Source organism: Lactuca saligna, chromosome 5 (assembly GCF_052625555.1).
Source record: "Lactuca saligna cultivar CGN05327 chromosome 5, ASM5262555v1, whole genome shotgun sequence".
In the NCBI taxonomy this organism is placed as follows: Eukaryota; Viridiplantae; Streptophyta; class Magnoliopsida; order Asterales; family Asteraceae; genus Lactuca; species Lactuca saligna.
The window spans coordinates 260,282,261-260,293,174 of record NC_136421.1 but is presented as its reverse complement, the minus strand read 5'-3'; the positions used below and the strand labels follow the sequence as shown (position 1 = coordinate 260,293,174).

Sequence of the window (10,914 nt, the reverse complement as noted above, 5' to 3'; positions counted from 1 at the left end):
AAATTGATGTTTTTTCGTTTCTGTTGCAGTTTATGTGTTTTCCTTTTGACAGTTAACCAAAAACCTGATTTATTTTACTTTATTTTAAAAAAAAGATGTTTAGGTGTAGACTCTATAGTTAATAACCGATTATTATTAAAAAAATTGAATTTTAATTAATCATTTTCATATTTATTTTCTATAACTTAGAATTTCCATTATGTCCACTTTTCTTCATAAATGTATGAGTTATTAATACAAATTATATGTCATTTGCAGTTCATTATAATTTCTCTTAAAATAACTAATTTGAAAGAGGAGCCCTTGTGATTTCATTCAAATACAACTTTACCATATTGATATTTTTAATTTTGTCTTAAGTCATTTTGTTAATAAACTTTTATCCATGTCACATTCCACATGTGAAGAACGATTTTCAACTTTTAGTCCACAGGTTTGGCTATTTTACATTTATACCAAATCTCATGCAACATCCCACATAAATAGACACAAATGCATATGTACATATGTTTTAAAATCTAAAAAATAATGATGCTTTGTGTCACACAAAGTATGATAAACATTTGAACTTTTGATTACTTCCATAATCTTTAATTAAGCATTCAAGGTTTCAAACCAAAGTACGATGTTATATAAACAAATCAATAAAAGTAAGATGTTATGAAATAACAAATCAACAATTTGCAATCAGACATTATTTGATAGTCACTGAAAGAGAGATTGTTTTTTAGCCTATATCACTCGAAAGTAGGATGCTATAAGAAACAAAACAATAATAATAAGTGTGTAGTTATTTTTGAGTAGTTGTCAACCTCGGTTTCACCTTGAATTCCGCCTCTATGAAGAGCAACAACATTAAACTCTATCACAAATTAGGAAACTTCACGACACCTTTTCTACATGCACGATAAAAGCTAACATGGTGAGGTCACATACATTAAAAATATTGTTTCTTGCTTTCACGCTACCATCCTTTGTTTAAACATGTTGTTTGTGATGATAATCTCTGTGAAATCAATCACATATAAATTATAATCAACTCAAAATCAAATGAAAACATTATTCGACTTATAAACCTTCATAATTATTGAAATGTTCAAATAGCCTCATTAGTCCCCTGTAGTATGTAGATATAAACAAGTCAACTTGTCTTTTTTACTTGATATCAACAATTTACAAGTTTATTTTCACCATATTTTGGTAAATTTTATTCAAAAAATAAAGACAAAATCATAGATATATGACTCAACGATAGTATTTAAAAAAAATTAAAGAATATTATGGCTTTAAGTGAACAAATACATACCTTAGAAGGATCAAGCCTTAAAAAAACCAGCTAGAGTAGTTGGGCTTGTCCACTCAATTGATGCACATTAACAATTTCAAGTGTTTTATACAAATTGTTTAAAAGTTGTAGCTTTAAAATGATAATTGTTACATACAACAACATATTAGACATAATAAATTAAGTATAATATTTTAAAAGTTAAACATATAACTTTATAAGTAGAATAAAATATATTCTTTTAATATTGAAATTTAGTTTATATATGATTACACTTTAGGTTTTATATTTATTTAACATTATTAACCAACTTATAATCATTATTAGAAAGATATTGAAAAGTCGTAGGAGTTTCAAATGAATGTGGTGAAAGAAAAGATGAATGAGAGTTTCAAATGAATGTGGTGAAAGGAAAAATGTTTCCTTTATAAGTATATAATGAGTCGATATCTATTTTTGTAATCCACAACTATAACGCCTATGAATTCACGTTACACATTTTAGCGATTAAAGTTATATTAAATAAATAAAATCCTTGAGTAATATAATTGTTTTTCATACACGTTACGGGTAATATAAATATTTATTTATTATAGTAAAGCTTGGGCAAATGTTATATAAATATATATATATATATATATATATATATATATATATATATATATATATATATATAAAAGCTTATTTTAAACTTAAAAATTTGAGTTAAATAAACGTTTGTAGATAAAAGATTATTTAGGATAAATAATCTTAACTAAGGTTGTAGGAGTTGTGATTACGAACAAGTGAATGCTCAAATCTGACGTTGTATGAAGACGTTGTGTTTTTTCGAAGTTTCACGTCCGACGCGGTACAATTGTATGTGTCACAGAATACGAAACGAAAATAGGTTACTTGTTAGATAGTACAATCTAAACGATATTTGATGTCCTCGTAAATACGAATCCGTTGATATAAAGAATGTCGAGAACATACGTCGTATGAAGAAGTTATGAATTTTGCAAAGTTTTTTATAGTTTAACCCAAGGTTGCAGAAACCGGGATTAATCGTGGATTGACCGCTTGTCGTTCTCCAACCGACTAGGATTATGGGTGTTTGACGGAAATTAGGGATTAATCGGGTTTGGATGAATTAATCTGTCTTGGCGAGATTAATCAGTCGACAAAAGTCAACAAAAGTAAAAATAATAATAATAATAATAATAATAATAATAATAATAATAATAATAATAATAAATAAATAAAAAATCAAAAAAAGATAATAAAAAAAAATCAAAAAATCAATTTTTTTTACTCCAAAATTTCAAATATTATACCAAAATGTTCATATTTTCGTATTTTCAAGTTTTCAAATTACAAATTTTCTTATTTTCTAATTTTGAAGTATTTGTTTTTCTTAAGATATATTGATTTTTGAGTAATCTTAATATCTTATTAATAATATATGGTCCCCGATTAATCTTCGCCAATACCGAGTAATCCCTTAACCCTAGTCGACCGTCGAGTGATTTTACAACCTTGGTGTAACCTTTAATAAACCATAAAATAAAAAATAGATTGTGAAATTAGTTGTTAAGATATAAAAGTAAGTTATTGTACTCATCAATACGAATATGTGGATATAAAGAACCTAAAAAATGAAACTCGTATGTGAGAGATATGGTTTTTTCGAAGATCGTGAAAGATATCACTTTCTCTTTGTCATTCTAGTAGAGTTACCATGCCACTCGAGTTGTATGGGTTTCATATAACTGTAGATGAGGACATGTTTATTAGTGATATAACACTAGTAAATTTGGATAAGCCAACTAGCTATAAAGAATGGATGGCAGACCCTAAGGCTGCTAAATGGAAAGAGGCAATGATATCGGGATTTAATCCATATACGATAATCAAGTTTGGAATTTGGTTGATCATACACCCGGTTTGAAGACAATGGTTTTTAAATGGATATTCAAGAAGAATATTGAAATGGAAGGGAATGTACACACGTTCAAAGTTAGGTTGGTGGTAAAGGCTATACTTAAACCTAATTAATTGACTATGATGAGATCTTCTCACCAGTAGCTAAGATCAAGTTAATTAGGATAATGCTTGTCATAGATGCCTTTTATGATTATGAGTCATAGCAGATGGATGTTAAAACTGATTTCCTAAATGGGAAGCTCACTAAAGATGTTTGTATGACTCAGCTATAAGGTTTTGAACATGCTAAACATCCTAATAATGTTTGCACGGTTGAGAGGTCCATCCATATAATTAAATAAACATTTTGTAGATGGAATCTTTACTTTCATGAAAGGGTCGAAGAATTTGGATATTCTAGAAATGAAGATGAGTCATGTATGTATGTCAAAGATAATAGGAGTGTTGTGACCTTTTTAGTTTTATATGTTGACGTCATACTTCTTATAGAAAAACGATATTCCAACTTTGCAAAAGGTAAAATTTTGGCTTGGGAAATGTTTCGCTATGAAGGATCTAAGAGAGGCGACATACATTCTTGGAATAAGGATTTACAGGGATAGAAAGAAACATTTAAAAGGACTTAGTGTCACACCGTGACTGACAACAGAAATATAGAGTTGTGCGATTTATTCATGGATCACAGTTATTAAACATGCATTGTTCGATGTATTATAAAAATACAAGTTTTTATTAATATGGAGCTACGAGCTACGTTGTTCGATGTATTACGTTCCATAACCGTTAGGCATAAACATAAAACGAAGAACAAAACTATGATTGATAAACAGTTCTCTGCTTATTCTTGAGGGTGACTCGTCAGCTTCTTATGTTCCTGAGAATACATTCATTTTGAAAATACGTCAACATAAAGTTGGTGAACTTTATAACAAAAATATGTTTTTACAACATATATAGTTACTTTCTATCTTATATAAAAAGATACTTTTTATGATCGAAGAGTATATATATATATATATATATATATATATATATATATATATACATTACTTATATAGTATAATACTTTTCTAACCCAAAAAGTATAACATATAGTGTATAATTACCTACCAGACTTATAGTTAGTTTTACCTTACGAGTGTATGTATTTGGTATAATTGTTTGCTTATAATATAAGTTTATACCTATAAAAGTTCATTCCATCTGGGTATAAGTGTTTATGATAAGTATAAACAACATAAATATTTGTATATCATACAAGTTTGTATGTCTTAGAGTGTATTTTGCGCTACGTGAAACTATAATCGTTGCTATATGATGGTCAAACCTCTGCTTGGTGCTACAAGGGAGCACCATATCAAATACTTTGCACGCTTCATCGATGTCGGAACCAAAAATAATAGAACAGTTTGTCACCCAGTATGACTCGTCGAGCAAAGGTTGTAGCTATTAACCTCAGTGTAGTGTCCTGATTTTCAACTAAAAATTTTCATTTTTATTTATTGATTTACATCATAGTACATTTACATTTGTGGAAACATGATTGTAAATGCATGTGTGTATGGTCGAACCTTTCCATTCTCACAAACCATTGGAATGCTTGAAAAACATTTGTAACAACTGGGTAAGCACTCGACTTAGTGAGTTCCCTTAATATATCATATATCACAATACATATACATGCATACATCAAGTATTTAGGCTCACAATAGCTTAAGTTGTTTTCGTTATCCGACTCACAACCGCTTAAGTTGCTATTGTCATCAACTCACCATTGACCTTTAGTTAAGAAATTGCTAATCTTAGTTACTTGATTTTGGTTGTCGGTGTTTGATTCTGGCTTTCAAAGTGTAATTTAATCAACTTGATTTTTAATAAATAATATTTTATCGATATTTCATTGATCCAGAGAAGATGCGTTATGGTTATTAAGATTTAAACGTGGTTGTGCTTTGTAAGATGTAACCTCCTAAAAGTATTATATAAATTCTAACATTACATAAAATAACAGACATTTGTCTATTTAAATATCTATTGTGATTGTTCAATATTTTATCTTAGTTTTTATATGGACATATATTTAATTTTGTTGTATATTTTTTTAATATCAACTTATTTATTATGTATAAGCCCATTTCTAGATTAATTGTATTTTTAAATTAATAAAATTCATATAGCTTGGAGTTAAACAATGATGAATATACTTAATATAGGGTGCAACGTTTTTATCATTTCTTTTAGGCCTGACAATTGTATCGTGTTTGGGTTGGCAAGTCGCGGGTTGGCAGATTGTTGTTTCAAAATATACTAACTCAAACACAACCCATTTAATTATACGGGTTACCCGTCAACCCATTTATTTATACAGGTTCACAGGTTGACGGATTTGTGGGTCAGATTTGGGTTCATATATTTGTGAGTCAGATTCCATAAATAAAGCTGATAATTAAACATGAATAAATTCTTGATGCAAACATATCTGAATTTTAGAAACTTCAGTCTTAAACATCCAAATGAAAATTATAAACATTCATGGAAACATGTTCAAACTAAAACATTAATACAAACATAGAAAAATTAAATCGCATGCGTCAACGTCGTTTGATAATGATTCAATCGTTCATGCCATTGTTTTTGTGGGATATTCAGATTATTTAGGGTAAACACCAAACGCGCTGCAATGCAAATCAACAGATGGTTATCCACGGGTCAAATGGTCAATGATATTGAGTATCTTATCCTAATATAAATTATAAAATATATAGTGTATAATATTTAATACATTTAAAAAATATATAATTTTTTTATTAAAATTTCTAAACGGGTTGGCGGGCTAACACGTATATTTTTTGAAAAACTCATATATAACCTGTTAATAAATGGGTTGACGGGTTGAAAAACTCAACCCAAACCTATTTATTTTATGTCGTGTCGCGGTTCGTATCGAGAATTTACATACCTAATTTATTTTCTATTATTATTATTATTATTATTATTTTAAACTAAAAATTAAAACGTGAAGAATGAAGGATAAAAGTAGAAATTTACAGGTGTAATTTTCTATGATGTTTGTATTTTAGTAAAACAACACATTTATTGTATTCTATGTATTTATTTATTTTTATTACATTTCATTTGTAAGTCGTATATCAATGGCATTTCTATTGATAAGGTGATCCGGGTCCGGGTTCAAGTTCGAGTTCGGGTAACCGTTACCACCTTACCAAGTTCCATTTTCAGGCGCGTGAGAAATTGGACTCTCTTCTTAATCACTATCGACAGTCGTTGCTCGTTGCTTGTTGCTGTAGCTTCGATTTCACTCCCCCCCTCTTTACTCCCATCTCCCTTTCTCTCTCTCACACACACACGCACTACTCCCACCAAATTCGCCGATCCCGTTTTTCTCTCTCCAGAATCCTCGAGTGAACCTCCATGAGTTTCGTAGCCATTTCAAATCTCCGGTTCATCACCGTCACAACGCTATATTTGTTCCTAGCATTAGTTTTATTGGTGATCGACTGCACCGACGCCTCAATCCACGTGTACGATCGAGATCCATTCCGAGAAGTCGGCAATGCTTATCTTGTCTCCGGGGGTAGCGAAGGTCTCGCCGCATCTCGCATCACAACTCCGCTCCCGCATCATATACCCTCATCCAATGCCAATGACGGTCGTTCCTATATCGGGTATGATATTGTTTCCCTATCGAACAGCAATTTCCATATCTGCTCGATGTCTGTTTGTGTATATTCGTGTGTCGGTTTGTGATTGATAGCAACTCAGATCTGTGGCAACATTGGACAAAATTTTAGATTTGCTCAAGTACTTCGAAAGTATATGACGCTTTTAGTATGTTTCATAGTGAAATTTGCAAAACTGATTCCAAATTGCTTCTAACTCTTTGCACAAGAAGATCAAGAACAGTTTTAGAGTATATCATAGGTAGAAATGTTTATCTGATGGTATAATTATAAGCAATTAAGTTCTCCCTCACTCCCTTGTGACCACAGGAAGAAAATAATCACATTAAACGGACTTATGACACCAATACCACCTTCGGTGTTTGTACTGTAGATGATAGTAATCAAATGTGGCAATATCTTGTCACTTCTATAGAATAGATGGAAATATTGGTGTTATATTATGGAAATCAAAGACCATGATGCCTTATGAACTGAAATATTTTGTGGATGAACGGGGTAACTCCAAATAAAGGATGTTTAAAATTCAAAACACCCATCTAGAAAACCATCTTATCTAACTGGATAGATTTTCTAAGTATAACATCTAATAACAAAAATAATTCAAAATAAGCTACCATTGGGCAGATTTCTCAAATTACAATGCCTTAATAAGAAAAAAGAGATTGAAAATACTATGCTTTAACAGAAATACACAAATAAATGAAAGTAAATTGCTGTTTCTTGCATTTAGAACATTCTTAAACCCTCTCAGAATCTTAATTTGTCAAACACATACAGATTTCAAAACATCACATTTCATAGGACTAAAGAAGCTTCATCCAATCATTCAAGAACAGCACGTCGCACCGGATTAGTACAAGTTATAATCTTTGAGGCTGCAGACCGTGATAACATTGGTGGGTCTGCATACGGAGGACAAAGATCCATTTGTTGCACCTCTGATTTATCTAAAATCGAAGGCTGCAAACAAGGAGAAGTCATCAGAATCCCATCTAAAAGAGACCCCAATTGGCCTGTAACTGTCAATGTCTACTTTCGTGGACAATCCACAACTGCACAATTAAAAACCACAGAAGCTTACATCACAAAAACCGGAATGTACAACTTGTTCTTCATATCATGTGACCCAACTCTCAAAGGAATGACATTGACTGGTCAAACCTCATGGAAGAACCCCGATGGATACTTACCTGGAAGAATGGCTCCTTTGAAGAAATTCTATGTGATCATGGCAATTGCTTATCTTCTTCTTTGTGTAGCCTGGTTTTCTCAATATGTGAGGTTTTGGGATGATGTGTTGCAACTTCAACATTGGATTAGTGTGATTGTTGGTGTTGGGTTGTTTGAAATGACACTTTGGTACTTTGATTATGCGTATTTTAATAACACTGGAACAAGGCCAGTTGTGATTACAACATGGGTTGTGACTGTTGGAGCTTTAAGGAGAAGTGTTTCAAGGTTGCTTATGCTGTGTGTTTCTATGGGGTATGGTGTTGTGAGGCCTACACTTGGTGGGCTTACTACAAAAGTCATGCTTCTTGGGGTAACCTACTTTTTGTCAACTGAGTTGTTGAATATTACTGAGTATGTTGGAGCTATAAGTGATAAAGCTGGAAGAGCTAGGGTTATTCTTGTCCTTCCTAATGCACTTTTGGATGCCTTTTTGATCATGTGGATTTTCACTTCTCTTTCAAAGACACTTACACAGCTACAGGTTAGTATGTGGCTATTCTTTTATATGGGATAATGAGTATGTGGCTATTATGCATATAAGCTTCAAAACGACGTAGTTTTGAATAAAAAAGTAACATTTTTGGTTTTCTATAATTGGTGACTAGTTTACTAATAGTAAATTTTGATTGGTCCACAGGCGAAAAGGAGCTCTGTTAAATTGGATACTTATAGGAAGTTCTCAAATGCATTAGTAATTACAGTTGTTCTTTCAGTTGTTTGGATCGGGTATGAGGTATGTATCTTGTAGATAGTTAAATTTTTATTTTTGTGTATTATTATAAAAGTGTTTATGATTTTGATAAATGATTTGTTGTTGAAGGTTTACTTCAAAGCAACGGATCCTTTCAATGAGAGATGGCAGAGTGGGTGGATTATCACTGCATTTTGGGACATTCTTGCATTTGCATTGCTTTGTGTTATCTGCTATCTGTGGGCCCCATCACTGAGTTCTCAAAGGTACATTACAAATATTATTATATGAAAATAGTTAGGAGCTAATGTGAAAAGTGTTGAACAGATATGCATATTCAGAAGAAAAAGGTGAGGATTCTGATGGAGAAGAAAGTGAAGCACTTTACAGTGGAACACCTAAAGGTGACATCAGCTTAGTCAACCAGGAAAGACGAGAAAAGAATGGTCAAAATGTGGATGAGTTTGATTTAGAAGAGGATCATGATGCAGAAGAAGGTAAGAGAGAATGAATAGTCACCAAATTGTATTCATTTGTTGTACAGATTTAACGCCAAAAAAAGGAAAGAAAGAAGTAAACTTTCAACACAGGGAGAGAAAAAAAAAATGCAACGTGCTTTTCGGCTTATTGGGCTTTCACTTCACAATGTTGTTGAGTTATTTACTGTTTGCTTTACTCTCTAGTGTGGGTTCCATGTTAAGTCATTGTTGAGTTACTCTCTATATGCTTTTTTTTTTATCCTTTCTTTTTCAAAGTTTTGTTGTTTGCTCATATGATGATTATGTACAAATAGGCTTTATTGCTTTATTCGTTTTATGCCTCTCATGGTATGATGTTGTGGGTTTCACTTATAATCAAAGACAACCAAATTGAGAGCTTTGCTTAGTCGCAAGTGGTTATTTGTAATGCATTTAATGGGAATTGGATTGGGGTTGAGATTTAGATTTATGTTCACTGAGACATTGTAATATACATCTAACTAGTTTGAAACTGATGTCATTGAGACAAAATTATGCTACAAGCTTCCTATGGGGAACTCTCACTAATAAAATTGGATCTGTGTAACATATGTTTGGTGGCCAGATAATGGAATGTAAACAAGGAAATATATCAATGCAAACATGGAAATTAGGAAACATAGGAGATGTGTACATCAAAGAGCGTCAAGTGGATTTCGAGACCCAAAGAATTGATCCGTAACATGTATTTAGTACTATGGGGTGATAATGGACAACTTTTGATAATGTTTATGACATCTATTGGTAAAGAAAGCATTAAATGAAAAATATTGATTGAAATGCTTCTAGAATGAAATGGTTTGAGACATTAACTATGTTACACAATGTGTTTTGGTATAATTAGTGGATTGTCTAAAATGACAAGATGGCAAAGTACATTACCTAAATGAGAAATAGAATTTATAGAAATGCTTGAAAGTATTCCACAAGGTATTTGGAATAAGACTTGAGTATTACATGTATGAAAATGAAATTTTTGTAACTTAAGCATTACCTAAATGAGAAATAGAATTTATAGAAATGCTTGAAAGTATTCCACAAGGTATTTGGAATAAGACTTGAGTATTACATGTATGAAAGTGAAATTTTTGTAACTTAAGCGTTAAAAGTGGTCAAATCTAAGGGGGTGTTTGGATAGGAAAAAAAGAGGTGCTTATTGCTTATTCCCACAATAAGTTAATTTGAGTGTTTGGATAAAATTCAGCTTATTAAGCTAAATAAGCTAATTTTAATAAGCATCCCTCCCATGTTTATTGCTTATTGCTTATTAATACTATTATATATAAAGGATACAGATCTTGATTCATATGACTATGGGAGGCTAAACAACATGTGGGCTAACGTCCAAGTTACATGGAACCTCACATCAATATGTTGCTAAAGATGGAGTATGTCACACAACATCATTTAATATAGACTAGGTCTTCATACCGATTTGTAATAAAATTTCTAGGTGTTAGATATAATAAGATTTTAAAATAGTGGCGGACGTAAACTGTTTTAGTAGGACTGTCCCTCATACTTTAAGCCGGTGCACCTAATAAGAAAACAATTATT

The 10,914-nt window shown here is 31.5% G+C and overlaps 1 protein-coding gene across 1 annotated transcript; it reads left to right on the top strand.

Moving 5' to 3' along the window:
• Window positions 1-6,492: 6,492 nt before the first annotated feature.
• Window positions 6,493-9,724, top strand: LOC145047546 (Lung seven transmembrane receptor family protein). The gene is made up of 5 exons (XM_078995838.1): window positions 6,493-6,897; window positions 7,693-8,629; window positions 8,786-8,881; window positions 8,969-9,105; window positions 9,167-9,724. The coding sequence occupies exons 1-5, from the start codon at window positions 6,644-6,646 to the stop codon at window positions 9,348-9,350; spliced, it is 1,608 nt and encodes a 535-aa protein (XP_078851964.1). The 5' UTR covers window positions 6,493-6,643; the 3' UTR covers window positions 9,351-9,724.
• The last annotated feature ends 1,190 nt before the right edge of the window (window positions 9,725-10,914 follow it).